Source organism: Scyliorhinus canicula, chromosome 15, assembly GCF_902713615.1.
Source record: "Scyliorhinus canicula chromosome 15, sScyCan1.1, whole genome shotgun sequence".
NCBI classification, from domain to species: Eukaryota; Metazoa; Chordata; class Chondrichthyes; order Carcharhiniformes; family Scyliorhinidae; genus Scyliorhinus; species Scyliorhinus canicula.
Genome location: NC_052160.1, coordinates 112,793,528 through 112,813,144, shown reverse-complemented (window position 1 = coordinate 112,813,144; position 19,617 = coordinate 112,793,528). Strand labels below are relative to the sequence as shown.

The window sequence follows — 19,617 nt, the reverse complement described above, 5'->3', positions numbered from 1 at the left end:
CTTTGAAAGTACCCCCAACCCCTGACCTCTACTACCTTGAATAACAATGGTGGCAACCGCACAGGAATACCGCAGCCTGAAAGTTCTCCTGCAAGTCGTACAACTTCATGACTTGGAAATATCGGCAATCATTTATTATCGATGGGTCAAAATCCTGGAGCTCCCTACCAAACAGCACTATGATTGTACATTCCCCACATGAAGAGTAAGGATACAAAAGGCAGCTTGTCCTCATCTCTCAAGGGCAATTAGGGATGCATCCTATAAACAAGTTTTTAAAAAAAATCATTTTGATTGAGAATGTAGTGATGAAGTAGTTACAGGTTTTGACCAGCAGATGGTACTACAGAGGTTGCTGACATTCTGTCGCCCAATATGGTCAACAAAATCACAAACAATCATATCAATACATGCTTATTCTTGTCCTCCAATCCCCTTGCAATGAAGGCAACTATGCTATTTGCCTTCCAAAACATTTGCTGTACCTGGGTGCTTTATCTTGTATGCTGAAATTCATCAACTTACAATACTCAATTTACCAATCATGTATTGTGATGATTATCCATTTAAGGGCACCACAGCCCTGTGAGGGTCACATGGCTTGGGTGACCAGTTGTGGAATTCCCCATGGCGAGAAAGGCTCATAGGCAGAGACATTTTGGGAGCTAGCTGTATCCATGTGGCTGCTGTACAATTCTTATTAAGAAATCCTTTTTGGGTAATTTGAAAAATTATTTAGCAGTATCAAACTGGTAAAAGCAGAAATGTCACAAGGGAATGTGGGGGTTGTATCTATTTTTGGTATCGCCGGAGAACAGATTGATGACAGTACTCGCTACACAATCTGGTTCTTTATGTATCCTGGTTCAAATCTTAAAATAATGAATTGCAATGGAGGCAGGTGGCAAAACATGTTAGTGGTCCAACAAACTGAGCCAAGGCATGGTAGGATGTGGGTTATGCATGGAAAATCTCTTCCATAAATATTAGTTTTATTCTTTTTTTTAATTGTATTTTATTCCGAACTTATATGAAAGTTTACAAAACATAAACAATTCGGGGAGCAAACTCCCCAACACATAACTATAGTTTGTACAAGTTTTTCCCCTTTTCACCCCATGGTGCAACATGGCACTGACCGCACCTTTGGTCAGATCGCGAGCCCCGGACCACCTCCCAAAAGTGCTCCCAGCCCCTGCCAAAGACCCCCCTGCCCACCGATCGGCTCTCCCCGACTGTGGCGGTTCTGGCCTGAGTCCGCAGCCACCAAGCAGGTTCCTGAAAAATAAATACCACACGCGACTGACACCGTTGGGAAATTGACCGGTCAGGGGTTGGGGGAGGGGGGGGGGGGGGGAGGAGGCGGGGGGCGATGGGCCTCAGGCAACGGCCTGAGGCCGTCGACACGGTGTGCAGCGTACTCCTACAGTACGCCGCATTGGAGGGGGCGGAGAATCGCGAAAGCGGCGTCGCGCCCGATTTCGTCGGAAACAGGGATTCTCCGCCCAATCGCCGAACGTGATTTTGGCGTGGGAGACCGGAGAATTCCGCCCCCCTATCCACATCCACCCTATCAAGATCCCCCAAGGTTTTATATGTTTCAATCAAATTGTCTCTTACTCTTCTAAACTCCAGCAGACACAAACCAAGCCTGTCCAACCTCTCCTCGTAAAATATTAGTTTCTCAGTGGTTTCCAATGCATTAAATAGTTCCTTAAATAAGGTGACCAATACTGTACACAGTACTCCAGATGTGATCTCACCAATGTGCAACTGAAGCATAACTTCCCTACTTTTGTGATCAATTCCCCTCACAATAAGCGATAACATTCTATTAGCTTTCTTAATGACTTGCTCTACCTTCATTTGTGATTCATGCACAAGGACACACATCTCTCTGAATCTCAGAACTTTGCAATCTTTTTTTAAATTAAAAAAAATTTAGAGTACCCAATTATATATTTTTATTTTTTTTAAATTTAACGTACCCAATTACTTTTCTTTCCAATTAAGGGACAATTTAGCGTAGCCAATCCACCTACGCTGCACATCTTTAGGTTGTGGGGGTGAAACCCACGCAGACACGGGAAGAATGTGCAAACTCCACACGGATAGTGACCCGGGGCCGGGATTCGAACCTGGGTCCTCAGCGCCATAGGCAGCAATGCTAACCACTGTGCCACGTGCCGCCCATGAGTACACAATTATTATTATTTATTTTCCAATTAAGGCACAATTTAGTGTGGCCAATCCAGCTACCATGCACATCTTTGGATGGTGGGGGTGAAACTCATGCAGACACGGGGAGAATTGGCAAACTCCACACAGACAGTGACCAGGGCCGGGATAGAACCAGGGTCCTCAGCGGCATAGGCAGCAGTGCCAACCACTGCACCGCCCGACAATCTCTTACCATTTTGATAATGCTTAGTTTTTTATTCTTCCTGCCAAAATAGACAATTCCACACTTTCCAACATTATACTCCATTGGCCAGGTCTGACCCCACTCACTTAACACTCACCAGTTCTCCTTTATGCAAAGCGCACGTGACTCCTTCAAAAAACTGTAATAAACTAGTTAGCACAATTTCCTCCTCACAAAACCATGTTGACGCTGCCTGACTGTCTTGAATTTTTCTAAATGCCTAACTCTAATAATAACTCCCAACATTTTCCTAAGACAGATCTTAGGCTAAATTACCTGTAGTTTCCCGCTTCCTGTCTCCCTCCTGTCTCCCTCCCTTTTTGAATAAAGGAGTTACAATTGCTATTTTCCAATCTAATGGCACCTTCCCTGAATTTAGTGAATTTTGGAAAATTAATACCAATGCATCAACTATCGCCAAAACAATCCATGCTTAATTTGAACAGCATCCTTGAATAGTTCAAAATGGCGATATAAATTAAAACTTGCCATGCTCATTATTTCAATCTGGACGTGAAGCCAATTTTGTGGGTGGGCCGACGCCAGGGGCAATGTTTCATCAAACAGATTTAATTATTGTGCAAATGACTGTAACTCAATGTAATCTACATTTAAAGTTCGATGATATTTTCCACTGGCTTGGCAAAGTTTAGACATTATGAGCAGAAATTCTAATATTTAGAAGTATTTTAATCACTCTGATTAATTGTTCCCTTTTCCATTTGCCAACTACCACAGGCTGGGTGCAAAGGTGTGCAAGGTGGGGCCAGATCAGGTAAGTAACAATTTGTTTGCAGAAAGTTTGGCTTCCAAACCAAACTTCATACATTTGTACTCCACTTCCAATTGGGACTAAAATATCCACCAAACACCAGGAATTCAATATACGATCTTGTCAAACATGATTTTCAATAAGTTATATTGTTATAAACCAAATTTAGGCTAATAAAGATCTATATTCACCAGCCCAGTCTTGATATTTTTGTTTCCTTCCTTATACAGAAAGAAGGACTTGCACTAACATAGCATCTTTTACAATCTCAGGATGTCCCAAAGGCTTTTTCAAGTGTAGACAGTAGTGCAATGTAAGAAACACCACAGTCAGTTTGAATCAATCTGCAATGTGATATGGACCAGTTAATCTACCTTTCAATAAAGGATGAATATTGGTCAAGACAATGAGGAGTACTCAACTGGTTCTCCTCAAACTAGTCTCACGGATTTCTTTTTAACAGAGAGAGCAGATAGGGCCTTGCTTTACTATCTCATCCAGGAGATGGCACCTCCAACATTCAGTATTGCATTGGAGCGTCAACCTAGATTTTGTGATAGCAGACATGAATTCACAACCACCTGATACAGAGGCATGAGCCCTACCAACTGAGCCATGGCTGGCCCATTTCCTCCTGTACTGTAATTTGGGAAGTTGTCCCAAGCAGTTTCAATGAAGCATATTCCACTGAAACTTGAGAGCAAAGTATTGCAGATGCTGAAATACAAAACGGAAATTCTGAAAATGTTCAGCAGGTCAGGCAACATGCGTGGAGGGAGAAACAGAGTCAAACTTTCAGATTTATGATCTTTCGTCAGAACAAGAATTGGTTAGAGTAACAGTTGATAAGCCAGGCAAGGAAAGCAAAGAGGGGAGAAGAGGACAAATGGGAATGGTAGTGATGTGTGGAAGGTAGGAGAGATTAAAAGACAAAAGAGGCGATAGTGAAATGCCAAAAGAAAAGGTAGTGGTGCTACTGTGTCCATCCGAGAAACAGTATTGAAACACCATTCACTGTTTCAAACAATCTGTTGTTTGTATGTAGATTGGCAGACGATCTATATTCATTTGAATTAACAGCAGGTCTTGATTAGCTCTGCTCAGTAGTATTCTGGTGTTTGGAGCACAGCTTTGAGTTTAGTTCCCAATTTGATTGCTACTTCTTCAAAATCACAATTCAAATGCTTCGTATGAGAATCCATGTAATTGTAGTTGCTCATCAGTTTCTCAGATGAAACCAATTTTGAATTTTCGATGTCAGGGCAGACTACGGAATGAAAGGTCTGATTTTCTCTTTTTTTATGGTTGCTTTGCATCCGTAGCAAAGGTGGGAAACGTGGCTCCTGTCAATCTGTTCAACAGGAAGAAAATTAACGTTAGAGGCACTCACTTGTCTGGATGTCTTGGGAATCAACAGCCAATGATTTTCAAGTATCCCGAGCACCTGTCAAAAACAATTGTTCAACTCCTTGAATGCGTTAATCGGGGGTCTAACACATTGGATGGAATATGCTCCGCAATGCATTGGCAATCATTAAAGCAGCTGGTAGAAGCTGCTGATGAAAAAGTAAGGACTCTTTTCGTACTTACATTAATGAGGAACCAGGAGTCGAGCCACTCCTGCTGGGATCTCATCCCCTCCACTTCTCTTCCCCCTCCTGTTTTCCTCTTCTTGCTGTGACTCAGCTGTGTATTAAAGACAGACAAATTATATAGGACCCCAACTGGTGAGCTGCAGTTGAATGCCCGATTGATGTCCACAGTTTATATTAGAATCAATAGCGTCGAAGGAGGCTGTTTGGCCCATCGAGTCTGCACTGACACTCTGAAAGAGCACCCTATCTAGGCCCACTCCCCCGCTCTATCCCCGTTACCCCACCTACCCTGCACATCTTTGGACACTAAGGGACAATTTAGCATGGCCAATCCACCTGACCTGCACATCTTTGGATTGGGGGAGGAAACAAGAGCACCCAGAGGAAACCCACGCAGACACAGGGAGAACGTGCAAACTTGACGCAGTAACCCAAGGCTCGAATCGAACCCAGGTTCCCGGCACTGTGAGGCAGAAGTGCTAACCACTGTTGCGCCCACATGACCAGAAGCCCAATTTGGTGTGAGTATCCGGCAGACACCTTTGGGGGGGCTTGTTTCAGACAATGTTTTCTGACGGATAAAACCAATTCCTCGACTAAAATGTTTTGAGAGATTGTGGCATCTGGAGGGCGACAAATCCAGGGAAAACTGCACTGATAGGAAATTTTGCATGACCTCAAAATATTCCAAAATAGCCAATTAACCTCAACCTGATGCGTAATTGTGACATAAGGAAATGCAGCTGTCAGTTTTCACACAGCACATGGCTGAGGAAAAAAAAAAGAACTAATAATAGACGCAGAAAATGCTGGAAATACTCAGAAGATCTGGCAATATCTGTGGAGCAAGAAACAAAGTTTTTTTTAAAATTTAGATTAGCCAATTATTTTTTTCCAATTAAGGGGCAATTTAGCGTCGCCAATCTACCTACTTTGCACATTTTTGGGTTGTGGGGGCGAAACCCACGCAGACACGGGGAGAACGTGCAAACTCCACACGGACAGTGACCCAGAGCCGGGATCGAACCTGGGACCTCAGCGCCGTGAGGCGGTTGTGCTAACCACGAGGCCACCGTGCTGCCCTGCAAGAAACAAAGTTAACATTTCAGGTCTGTGGCCTTTCATCAGAAATGTTCTAGTGAATGCACATTGACCTGAAATGTTGGGCACGATTTACTGGCCTCATCGCACCCAACTTGGTGTCGACTAGGGGATTTTCACAGTAACTTAATTGCAGTGTTAATGTAAGCCTACTTGTGACAATAATAAAGATTATTATAATAAAGATTATTATCGTTGCGGGAGGGGACTATCCTCAGAAGACCTGCCATGTTCAGGAGTTCATGTGCTTCGATGCAACCAAAGCAGGCACATTCAAACGCATTGTCACGCAAGGCAATACAAAAGAAATGACAGCAGCAGTCCACAGCGCCACTGAACCTAGTGGAGAAAAGCTCTGAAGAAGAGCATGCACTGCATCGGTTGAATGTAGCCCAATTGAATAAAAAGCTCAGATCGAAATTGTTTTAAGAGTAAATGGTACACCCCTTAAAATGGAAGTCAACACCCGGGCTTCGTGACCATAGTGGGTGAGCAGGTCTTCCAATAACTTTATGCACTGTCTCTAGGTTTGAAGGATACTACAGCCAAGCTTTCTACATACACCGGGGGGTGGGGAGTTGGCGATCAGAATAGCTAATACTCGAGTGGCCTCCAAAGGGCAGGAGGCCAATCAAGCTGTAAAAGCCTAGATATATGTCAATCCAGATTCGACACCTAAGTTCTTCAGAGCCAGACCGGTTCTGAAGAAACATTGCATTAGAAGGTTGAAGCAGAGCTACAGAGATTGGATGAGCTGGGTATAGTCAAGCAATTAAATTTTCAGAGTAAGAGGTGGCAATAGTTCCTGTCCTTAAACCTGATTGTTCGACAAGGATTTGTGGGGAATATAAGCTGACCATAAACCAAGATGCCCAGGTCGATTGGTATCTCATTCTCCAAATTGAGGACCTCTATGTGAAGGGGGCGGGAGACCTCACCTATTCAAAATTGGACCTCAGTCATGCCTACTTACAACTAGAGTTGGGTTACCTTGATGATGTGCCAGTCACCAGCACTGCACCAGAAGAACACCTGGCAAGCCTAGAGGAAGTATTAAAGAGGTTTTGTGATACAGGGGTCCACGCAAAATGTGAAAATGTACTTTTCAACCTCAGAAGTGACATACCTAGGATTTTGCCTTGATGTGACAAGATTGTATGTACTCCTAGGAAGAAAAGGTCAAGGCCATATGAAACATCCCTGCACTCAAAAATGTCAGCAAGCTTAAACCCTTTCTTGGCATGGTCAGTTACTATGGAAGGTTTATTTTGAATCTAGCCACAACATTAGTACCATTACACCAGCTGTTAAGGAAGAATCAGTGGTGACATTGGAGGGAGCCCCAAGCGGAAGCTTTCCGAGTCCTGAAGCAATAATTACAGTCTTCAAACCTCTTGGTGCATTTTAATCCAGGAAAACCAATTGTGCTGACACGTGATGCATCCCCCTTATGGTATTTTATCCCACAAGATGAGAGATAGTTCGGAACGCCCTAACGCTTTTGCCTCAAGGACCCTTCTGAAGCAGAACAAAACTATGCCCAGGTTGAGAAGGAGGGCTTCGCAGTTATATTTGATGTGAAGAAATTCCACCAGTATGTGTACAGTCGATGATTCAACATAATGACTGACCACAAGCCATTACTGGGCCTGTTAAGGGGAGATAAACTGATACCGCCCATAGCCTCAGCGAGAGTGCAGCGTTGATAACCTGCTGTTGCCGGTTTACAACTGTGTTTTTCAGCACTGGCCTGGGACGCAAATTGCTAACGTGGATGCATTAAGTCATCTGCCCCTACCCAAGAGCATTCCATGTGTGGCAAATATATGCTTCAGCAATGTAACCATTTCTTGAGAAGTGTGACCCTGCAGTTACTTGACTTTTATCCATCTGGAGAAGTAGTCTACAATGATCGAGAATATTTTACCTCTGTGTTTAAAAAATCCATCGCAAGACTTTCCATGGTATTGATGGAAAGGAATAATAATAATAATCGCTATTAGTATCACAAGTAGGCTTACATTAACACTGCAATGAAGTTACTGTGAAAATCTCCTGGTCGCTACACTCTGGCGCCTGTTCGGGTACACTGAGGGAGAATTCAGAATATCTAATTCACCTAACAACATGTCTGTCAGCACCCAGAGGAAACCCACTCAGACACGGGGAGAACGTGCAGACTCCGCACAGTCACCCAAACCGGGAAGGTTTTATCAATAGTTCTCTTGTCTCCTGACGATCAATAACACAAATAATACAAGTTGATATCATCTCTTCTAATGATTTTCAGAGGCCTGGTCACCAAACAGAGTATCTGGCTCTAGCTCAACATTTTGTGATGCCCAAATGTCCTTGTATCAATCATTGATATATGTCTATTATCAGAACTCTCAGAATAACCATTCTCTCGTCATTGAAGAGTAAATCATCAACTACACTGAGGAGTCATCTCTGTTCATATTACTGTCTGAGAATGGGATTGTTTGGAATGTATGCTAACATCCTTTGACACAATACACTCAGACCTGAGCACAGTCTTCCTCAAAATTTCTCTGTATCTCTGACTTCAGTCAGTCGCTGAGTTGCTGCTGGTAGAGTTATGGTTGTTGTCGATGTAAAGATATCTACCTCTTCAACAAGGGATACATAACCATTCTAGGCCATGCCACTGGGATATTGCCTCCTGTGATTTGCTGCTTTCCCGGAACATTATATGTCTGCTTCAGACCTCATTGTCCCCCATGAAGGCATTTTTGCTGACTTCTTAGAATTAATAGTGTCACTAAGGGCTTGTGATCTGTCTCTCTGCAAAAGTGGAGATCAAGAACATAATCTGCAAACCTTTCACGTGTCTACATAGCAGATAATGCCTCTTTCTCTATAACTGCATTCCCCTATTCAGTCTCTGTCAGTGAATGTGATGTTTAGTAAACTGGTCTACGCTTTCCATCCATCTGCATCTGAGAATACAGCTTGCAATCCTGCAGAAAATGCACATGTCGCAATGAGAGTGGGTAGTTCTGGATCACGGTGAGCTGAAATATCAGTTGACACCAACATCTCTTTGATTTTCTCAAAAAACCTGTGCTGTGCTTCTTCCCAGCACCATATATTGGGCCGGAATTTCCATGCACCCTCGCGGCATGTTTCACAGCAGCGCAGGTGGCCCATCATTGGCCGGCAGTCGGATCTTCTGGCCCCACCGCTGTCAATGGAGTTTCCCGTTGTTTGCCGTTGTTTGGAGTGGACATCTACCAGTGCCAACAAACTCCTTGCCCAGAAACAGGCCTGCATAATAAATGTGGACCCTGGTCAAATGACCTGGCCATTCCCAGGGGTGATGGGTGGTGAAAGATGGCAAAGATTGCTGTGTTTGGCAAGGGTAGCACTGTTGTACTAGTTCTTCAATAGGTTTATCTATGCCTAACCACCAGACGTAGCTGCACTCCAGCATCTTCACCTTTGTCTGCCTTGGGTGGACACTGTTATAGGAAGGTGTTGGCTAGGGGGAGATGACCACCCATGATCCCCACAGAATCCCACTGACTTCACATGTCAACTTGTCTTGATGAAGGGCCTCAGTTGTTCAGAGTTCTCATATCGCCAGTCAGACTGCATCATTCGTTTAACATAGAACATAGTTGTGCCGAGCATTGTCCGAAACCAAAATCAAGCTATCCCAATCCCTGTCATTCTGGTGATAGAACATAGAATAGTACATGAGTCAATAAGCATCACTGGCTCTCAATTTACTCCAAAGCATGACCTTGGCGTTTACTCTTAAAAGTGACCTGCCTTTCTAACATTGTCACTTTCAAGCCATGCCAATAACCTTTGAAAGAATCGGGTCTCTTTGGGTCCAGCTGCAGATGTGCCCCGCGGACACTGGCAAAGTGTCTAGGTAGTTCAGGTTAGAATGATCCCCTGGGCCACAAGTGATGACGGAATGCACAAGAGGCAAGAGTCAGATCAATAGAGAGTTTTGAAAGTTTGTTGAGCTGGAACAGGTCACAGAGGTTGGGACGGAGAGGGCCATAAAAGAGGACATTTTAAATTAGAGGCAACAAGTAGGCAGTACGGTAGCATTTTGGATAGCATAATCGCTTCACAGCTCCAGGGTCCCAGGTTCGATTCCGGCTTGGGTCACTGTCTGTGCTGAGTCTGCACATCCTCCCCGTGTGTGCGTGGGTTTCCTCCGGGTGCTCCGGTTTCCTCCCACAGTCCAAAGATGTGCAAATTAGGTGGATTGGACATGATAAATTGCCCTTAGTGTCCAAAATTGCCCTTAGTGTTGGGTGGTGTTACTGGGTTATGGGGATAGGGTGGAGGTGTTAACCTTGGGTAGGGTGCTCTTTCCAGGAGCCGGTGCAGACTCGATGGGCCGACTGGCCTCTTTCTGCACTGTAAATTCTATGATCAAGTGTCCGGAAGCCAATATAGATCACTGAGACCAAGAAACTGCAAGTAGATGAATAAGAGAACAAGAACAGATCTCTGAGAATTTGAGGTGTTAGAAAACCAGGGGTTATCACTACTCTCTATGTTGATCCTGAAGTCATGGCAGTTTCAGGAGAGGAGTGATGTCAGGATGTGGGCTCGACGTGTCCTATGATTGGTGGGTGACTAAGAGAGTTGTGAAACAGATGCTCACAAAATCTGCACTTCTTGAACTTGAGGGAGTTCATATTGGGGCCATTTCAAAGGGAACAACTATGATGGGAACAAGCTAATCAACAGCTGTAGAAGTATCATGGTGAATGGAGAGCCAATGGAGCTTGAAATTAGAGTTTGAGGAGGGTTTTTCCAGAGGTTGATGCTGAAGAAAGTGAGAATGGAAAAATGTGGAAGGATGTGGAGGGGGAGGAATAAAGTGATGTGACTAGATATAGCCTTCAGTGAAAGAAAATCTTGCTCATAACTTGATCAGAAGTGACAGACTTTGTAAGCAATTCTGAGATTGTAATAAACAAAGATTTAATCTTGATCAGTTAAAAGTGGTTTCCTGATCATTGCTGAGCTGTAAAATGTCGTGGCTTGCTAGATTGTTTGATCATTGTGAAGTTGGATGAGTTTAGCCACCGCCAGTGACAGCCTGCTGATTAATCTAAGGGCATTTGTTTTTTATGATATGTTTATCTGGTAAGAAACAGAGGAGCCATGAAGCAATGTTGGCCTAGATAAAAATAAATATAATTAAATATGATTAAAATTCAGGACAAAACTAAACAATGTGTTCCTATGATTGCTCTGGGGTAAGTTTATACCCAGTATGATAGCGAACTGTGGAAACCATCCGAATCATAGGTCCAGTGCCTGTTCAGTGTTGGCATTAGCGGCTGAAGTCAGCTGTATCTGTGGGTGAGGAACCACAAGAGGTGCCACAATTGGCCTCAGCAATGAAAGAGGGAAAAGGGACTTTTGTTCCCTGCAAAGCCCACACTTGTAAGTGATTTGATTTTTAAAAACTCATGATATTTTATACAAACATTTCTCACAGGTTCGTGGACACTCCCCTCACCCCTGCAACCATCCCAATGTGATTTGTTTGGCTGTACAATCTCCGCCAACCAGTGTGGGATCTATGTTTCCCCACCTACTCGTTTATGGCACTCACAGGAACACAAAATGCCATATAATTGTGTTGAGGTCTTTGACAGGCCCGGTAATCAGGGTTGATGGTTGGCTGGAGTTCACATTTCGGTGATAGCAACTTGGCTACAGAGGTGGCCATTGCCATGCAGAAATCATAAAGGAGGTAACTACTTTTGGGGAAAAAAAAATCCCGTTTTGTTAGGTGAGTAACCATACTCCTGGATTTCCTTTTAACATGCAACGATGAGGGCAGCATGGTGGCCTAGTGGTTAGCACAGCTGCCACACGACGCTGAGGTCCCAGGTTCGACCCCAGCTCTGGGTCACTGTCCGTGTGGAGTTTGCACATTCTCCCCGTGTCTGCGTGGGCTTCACCCCCACAACCCAAAATGTGCAGAGTAGGTGGATTGGCCACACTAAATTGCCCCTTAATTGGAAAAAATAATTGGGTAATCTAAATTTAAAAAAAAATAAAAATAACATGCAACAATAGATATTAAATTGTGTCCACAAAACCCCACTTGTATACATTTTTCATTTATATTGCTAGGGGCTGAAATCACTTCTTGAGGCAGAAAGTGGGAACCATCCAGTGGAACCAGAGGTGGTATTTTACCAGTGACAACCAATTAACAGGCCAGTATTGGGATGACCATTAATCAAAGATGACCAGCCATATCTGAGAGCAGCTGACCCAATGAAGGGGCCTGCCGTTCATCAGCACCACTGCTGGTAACGGACGCTGCAGAGGTTGCAGCTTGAGTGAAAGGGTGTTTCAAAGCTGAGGCACTCTTGAAGGGCAGGTAAGTTTTCTTTACGCAAGGGACTGCAAAGCGGACAGGTCCGGTAATCAGGGTTGGTGGTTGGCTGGGGTTCACATTTCGGTGATGGCATCTTGGCCACAGAGGTGGCCATTGCCATGGAATTATCATAAAGGAGGTACTTCCTCCCCCCCCCGCCAACAACCACCACTCCCCCTTCCCCAAAATCTATCACTCCCCCGCGCAACAACCACCACTTCTCCTTCCCTTCCGCCAACAACCATCACTCCCCCTTCACCCAAAATCCATCACTCCCCCTCAACAACCAGCACTCCCCTCCCCTCCCGCCAACAACCATCACTCCCCCTCTCCCTAGGAACCCGCTGAAAAGCTGCCAAAGTTTATCTGAGTTCACCTGGCTGTATCGAATGTGGCAGCAGGCCCTCCCGATGTGGCAAAATACCATGGGAGTGGGAAATAGCCCTTATTTGGGCCCTTAAGTGGTCCATTGACCGTCTTGTGAGTATCCATGCTGCTGAGGATCCTGCTGCTCTTAATATGTCACATCATAATCTGCACTGTTCATTGTTTCGCCACATGAAAATGAACGATATAACTGATCATTGAGGTGATGCGAGTTGGTTAGCTCAGTTGGTTAGATGGCTAGTATGTGGAATAAATTGACACCAACAACACAAGATCTGGGGCGGGATTCTCCAACCCCCCGCCGGGTCAGAGAATCGCCGGGGGGGGGGGGGGGGGGGGGGGGGGGGGCGCGGCGTGAATCCTGCCCCGCCGTCCGCCGAATTCTCCGGCACTGGAGATTCGACGGGGGTGGAAATCGCGCCGCGCCGGTCGGTGGCCACTTGCAGCGGCCCCCCTGGCGATTCTCCGGCCCGCTATGGTCCGAAGTCCCGCTGGTTCTTTGCCAGTCTTGCCCGCATGGATCAGACTAGGTCCCTTACCGGCGAGACCTGGTGGTGTGGGCGGGCTCCGGGGTCCTGGAGGGGTGGAGCTGGATGATCTGGCCCCGGGGCATGCCCCCATGGTGGCCTGGCCTGCGATCGGGGCCCACCGATCCGCGGGTGGGCCTGTGCCATGGGGGACACTCTCTTCCTACGCGTCGGCCGTGTCAGCCTCCGTGATGGCCGACGCGTAGGTGAACCCCCCCCCCCGCGCATGCGGAGGGATGACGTCAGCAGCCGCTGATGCTCCTATCTGCTCCTATCTTTAATTGCATGCCAGCATCTCAAAATGCCCTTAAAATCCATTTTAACAATTCCTTCAAGTTAGTATTTTTCAGTATCATGGGTCAAATCATGTGGCACCTCATTCATTATCTTTATAGTCTTTTTTTAAACTTAAATTTAATTTTGTTCTTAAAGTTAGAAAGCCAATGCACAGAGTTGACGGTGCAAGCCCTTAATCCATCTCTTTGCTTGCTCAACAAAACAATTCAGATTCAAATCAAATCCAATTCATAGTCCCCACATGAGAGATATACTAGATACAAGCTGTCAAGAAAAGGCACTGCACCTAATTTTGGGTTTGATCTGTCACTTGATCTTTGCCAAAAGGCAGAGAATCATTATATTTCCAGTCATGCAGCCACTCCCTGCTAATTTGATGGTACAGTGATTTTCTTCCTGCTTTGGTGCTTGCACTATTGTGCTTTGGGCTTCTTTTACTTTATCATCAGTTGTCCCTTTGGTTCAGTATCATTTCTGCAATGTTCCTTTTTGTGATGCATTTCAGCTTCGTGTCCGTAATGCTTTCCTTTGGAAGTGGACTAACCATTTCAAACTCCCTATTCATTTTCTTTGCGTTGGTGACATTTGTTGACGGGTATTTTCGGTTAATTTAAACATTAAGCAGTCTGTTTGATCATTGGGTGATAGTTATCCCACTTTAGTCAACATGATAGAGCATTCACTTACACCCCTTCCCCCAGCCTTGATGGTCACAGCCAGATGTTAATTTCCACAAATCCCTTTTGAACTGAAACTTGTATATTTAGTCTTCACAGTGTGACTGGGCTGAGGTTTAACAATTAATGGTGTATCATTCTCTGGACAATGGTTACTCTGCGACAACCTCTGAAAAGTAACACACCAATGTACACAGGTTAATTTATTTACAGAGCAAGTAATATACAGAAACAAGAAGGCACTTGAATACTAATGCAGAACAATAACCAAACATGCATAACATCTGAGATATTTAAAAGTAAATGGGAAAACAAGCTGAATCATTGCAGTTCTTTTCAGGAATTAGAATCTGCTGGTTATTATAAGAAATATTTTTGGAGCTCCCATCTACATTCCAAATTGAAATACAAATGGTATCGTTACTGAAGGCTGCAGAACTATTCCTAGTCTGTTTTTTCTTGCTTTGATGTAGAAGGAGTCTCTTTGAACATCTGAAAGCCATCACAACAAACAATGTGTTGACTCAGGAAATGGATTTACTCAGTGATCCGCACATCTCCATAATTATAACGGTTCTTAACACTTGATAGGAAATGAACTTTCACATTTGCTACATTGCCCCAAGAAGGATAAGTCAAAGAGCTAAATGTACTCTCAATGTGGGTTTCAATCACATGCAATAAACATTTGAAACAGAGCTACAGACAGAGGGTTCACTCACAAGATCCATTTCAATTCAAATTTGCCCCATCAAAAATCACAAGTAAATCAAACTTCCTGTTTCCAAGTGTGGGCCGTTAACCATCTTCTGTGTTTACTATAGTGAGGTCCAGCCTCAGAACATTGCCAGGTTTCTTTTAAAGTAAAATGTTGCCCTCCCAGATCAATTTGTATTTACACCTTTGCTAACATAGATATTTAATTCTAATTTCTCCAACTTTATACCTTCAGAATACTTTATATGCAAATTTGTAGGGACAAATTAGTTATCATGATTTGGAGTGCTGCTGATTTCTTTTTTTAAATTACTTTATCAGAGTTACAAAGCCAGAGCTCAGAGTGTTTACAGGGGCAAACCCCTAATCCAGCTCCTTGCCTGCTCCAAAAACCAATTCAAATTGAATCCAATTCATGGTCCCCACAAGACATATCAGATCCAGGCACTCCACCTGACCTCTCTCTCATCTTAGCCAAACGGCCGAATGCCTGGGAAGTTGATGCTTCTTTGAGCCTCGTGGACAAACTAATCTGGGAAATTGTATGCTCGAGGTAATCAATTAACCTGCTCACTTCAACGTGCAGACTAAAATCAGTAATTCCAAAACCCCGACACAATTGCCCAACAGAAAAACACCAAGATCTAAACAAGCACACCTCCATCCCCCAACAGTGCAAATGAAAACCTTAACTCACTCAGCTCTATCGCTGGTCCCAAATCAATGCAAAAGGCATTACAAACAGCTTCCACAAAACAAGAAACTTTTTAAAAAAAAGAACAGAGAAACAAAAAAAAACAAAACAAGAACGTTGCAGCAAAGTTCAAAAGTTCTCAGTCCACCACCAGCCCTTTCCTTTTTGTGAAATCTCAGACGACTCAAAATAAAAGTGCTGTTCCTCGTGCGTGACCCAGAGACGGGCCGATAACAACAGTCCGAACTTCACCTTTTTCTCCTGACCACCTCCACACTCGGGTCTTGGTAGACCCGCAGTGTTCCACCTACAGCTCCGTGTCTAATTGGCCCACTGTAGAATGCGCTCCTTATCCAAGTACGTGTGGAATCTCACCACCATTGCCTTCGGGGGAGGGGTGTCTCCCATTCGTGGCTTCCTCGCAAGCGCTCTGTGAACCCTGTCCACTTCCAAGGGTTGGGAGAATGTCCCCTGCCCCAGCAGCTTCTCAAACATATCTGCTATGTATGCCCCAGCGTCCGCTCCTTTGGACCCCTCCGGACCCCTCCGGGAGACCAATGATTCTCAAGTTCTGCTGGCGGGATCTATTCTCTTGGTCCTCCATGTTCTCCAGGAGCCTTTTCTGCTGGTCTCTCAGCTTCTCCACCTCCAACTCCACCGCAGTTTGATGTTCCTCCTGCTCAGCCAGCGCCTTCTCTACTTTCTGGATCGTCCGATCTTTGGCATCCAATCTAAGCACCAGTCGCTCAATTGACACTTTTATCGGGTCCAAACTGTCCCGTTTCTGCTAAGCAAAGCTTTCCTGAATAACTTGCAGCAGCTGCTCCGTTGACCGCTCGGTCGACAAACCAGAGGTCCGGTCCTCCGCCATGCTGTCTCCTGCTGCAGCTTCAGCCCAAGCCTTCTCTGTCTTTCTGTTTCTGCCTTTACGAGCACTGGAGTCCTTCTCAACATGCACCGATGTGGGAATTCAGTGCACAATTGCCTCTGTCATCAGGTTTACAATTCAGGTCCGGTAGAAAATTGGGGGTAAAGGTCCAAAAGTCCGACAAGAGCGGGAGCCACCAAATATGCGACATACTCCTTCATAGCCCCACCGGAAGTCACCAGATGGGTTTTTACAACAATTAATGATAATTTCATGGTCACCATTACTGAGACAAATTTTATATTCCAGATTTATCAATTAAATTTAAATTCCACCATAAGCCACGGTGGGATTTGCACCCATGTCCTGAGAGCATTAACCTGGGCCTTTGGATTACTAGTCCAGTGACATTACCACTACGCCACCAACTCTACATTTCCAAGGAATATTCCATTCAAGTGGACAGTGCCTATCCCTTGTGGAAAAGTCTGTGCAGAAAAACACATTTTACCACATATCTATCGGGCACTTATCCGCACAGATCCACACACATCCTTGAGGTTCTGCGGGTAAAAGGGATGATGGATCCTTTCAGATGATTCCCTAAACAGACCATCAAAGTATTTTGGTAGCATGCCTCATTGCCAGAATTTCAAGTCCCAAGAACTATCTTTCTAAAACTAAATTTAGAGTAATCCAATTATTTCTTTCGAAATTAACGGTCAATTTAGCGTGGTATTATGGGCCAGGGTTTAGAGAACAAGTATTTAATGGAGTTCACCTGATTCACAATTTTTAATAGATTTTGGTTATGGGGAGCACAAGGGCCCACTTTACAGGTGTGATGCAACAGGGAACTAAAAGTATTTTTAAAACAAAAACAATGTTTATTCTATGAATCCAGTTAACATTTTATAAACCCACAGTAAACATCTTACCAACTACCAACACTGATAACCCCCCCAGAAAAGATACAGTTCTCTATAAGTAACCCTTAGCAACTTTCCTAACAACATCCATAAGCCAAAACACTTTTTAACAAACAGTAGGTTTGAATTCTCTACAGAGAACCATTGTCACTTTTAAATTATCAAGTGATCTAAATACCTTGTTTAACATACAGAGAGACACCAGTATACATCTGCTTGGTTTGAATGCAGTTGTTCAACTGAAAGCGAAACTAAAACACAGAGCCAAACAAGAGCCTTTAGCTCAAAACGAAAATAAAAAGCAGAGCAGAGCCCAGCTCCACCCACACAACGACATCACTGCAGCCATTTGATAAAACATACTTTTTAAAAAGGGACTCTCACATGACAGTGACCAATCCAGCTACCCTACACGTCTTTGGGTTGTGGGGGGCGAAACCCATGCAAACATGGGGAGAATGTGCAAACTCCACACGGACAGTGAACCAGAGCGAGGATTGAAACTGGGACCTCGGCATCGTGAGGCAGCAGTGCTAACCACTGCACCACCGTGCTGCCCTCCCAAACTATCTTAACAAGTGGTGAGGAGAGTCCTCACCATCAGATCCTTCCTGCACAACCAGTCTCACCGCCTGTGCACATTGCCATAAAGCAGTTGTGGTGGGGAAGAGGCCATCATCCACTTCATTCTGGAATATGCCTTTGCAAAGTTGGTCTGGAAGGAGATATAGTGGCTTTGTCAAGCGTCATCCTATCTCTGCTCTACGGGCTGATCCCAGGGATGCACACTAAAACAAACATCAACTGCTGCTAGAGGACCATCAGCTAATATTGGAGCTAGGAAGTGAAGTTGGGCAGTCAGCAGTTTGATGGAAATAGAGGCAAAGGGATGGGTCATAGGGACAAGATGAGTCTGAAAAGGCATGAGGCAGAACAAACATAGAACATAGAACATAGAACATAGAACAGTACAGCACAGAACAGGCCCTTCAGCCCTCGATGTTGTGCTGAGCAATGATCACCCTACTCAAACCCACGTATCCACCCTATACCCGTCACCCAACAACCCCCCCCCCCCCCATTACCTTACTTTTTAGGACACTACGGGCAATTTAGCATGGCCAATCCACCTAACCCGCACATCTTTGGACTGTGGGAGGAAACCGGAGCACCCGGAGGAAACCCACGCACACACGGGGAGGACGTGCAGACTCCGCACAGACAGTGACCCAGCCGGGAATCGAACCTGGGACCCTGGAGCTGTGAAGCATTTATGCTAACCACCATGCTACCGTGCTGCCCAAACATATCTAAAGACGAGCCAAAAATAACAATGGTAAGGCCACATAGAATACCTCTAGGGTGAATTTACAAAAACTTTTCAAAGATAACTTATTTTTGAGATCACTTAATGAAAAACCTAGGTGAAAAATACAGGAAACTGACAAGTGTAACATAGGGTTGGATTTTATTATTGTGGTTGGTGGGGAATGGGGAGGGATAGGGTTTGGTAAGGCAATAGCAGCGTGCATGTGATGTCACCGAACGGTTCCTCAGCTGGAAGTCAACCTGATTGACAGACCAGTGGACATTTGGGAGGGGAGAGGTTTGATAGAGGCTGCATGACATGGTTCTTTCAAGCTTGGGGGTAGCTGGGCTGGAGATCAATTCCTGGGGATGGGGGTGGAGTAGCCATTGATGGGATGGAGTGGGATGATTGCAGGCTTGCGTGTTGATCATGTGGCACCCAAACCTGCAGTCTTAGGTGGAAACTGAATGGATCCTGCGGCTCAAAGCCTGAGGATCATCAGAGAACTAGCGAATGAGATTGGTCAGTTCAGAGGGTCAGAATCAATAAGGGGCCCTAGGTGGGGTTTCAAAGACCTGGTGGGGGAAGATACCAAAAGCTCAAGGGCCTTCAAAGACCTCGGTGGAGGGGTTTACACAAGGAAATACATTTTTAAGTGGAATATCTAAAATATTTCAACATAACTTGGATACCCAAACCCTATTTAAAAATATTTTTTTTTCGAGTACCCAATTCATTTTTAACAATTAAGGGGCAGTTTTAGTGTGACCAATCCACCTAGCCTGCACATCTTTTGGGTTGTGGGGATGAAACCCACACAAACACGGGGAAAATGTGCAAACGCCACATGGACAGTGACCCAGAACCGGGATCGAACCTGGGACCTTAGCGCCGTGAGGCAGCAGGGTTAACCCACTGCGCCACTGTG

The 19,617-nt window shown here is 44.8% G+C and overlaps 1 protein-coding gene and 1 long non-coding RNA gene across 2 annotated transcripts in view; one reads left to right on the top strand and one right to left on the bottom strand.

The window, feature by feature from the left end:
• LOC119978138 overlaps positions 1–19,617 on the bottom strand; it is a 106,392-nt gene that overhangs the window by 6,258 nt on the left and 80,517 nt on the right. Inside the window, exon 3 of the long non-coding RNA XR_005463395.1 lies at positions 4,788–4,883. This is a non-coding gene — a long non-coding RNA (uncharacterized LOC119978138). The remainder of the gene's footprint in view (positions 1–4,787; positions 4,884–19,617) is intronic.
• The window catches only part of LOC119978137 (protein FAM107B-like), an 81,207-nt gene that overhangs the window by 6,375 nt on the left and 55,215 nt on the right, over positions 1–19,617 (top strand). Inside the window, exon 2 of the mRNA XM_038819563.1 lies at positions 3,164–3,200. Coding sequence (XP_038675491.1) covers positions 3,164–3,200 — 37 coding nt within the window. The remainder of the gene's footprint in view (positions 1–3,163; positions 3,201–19,617) is intronic.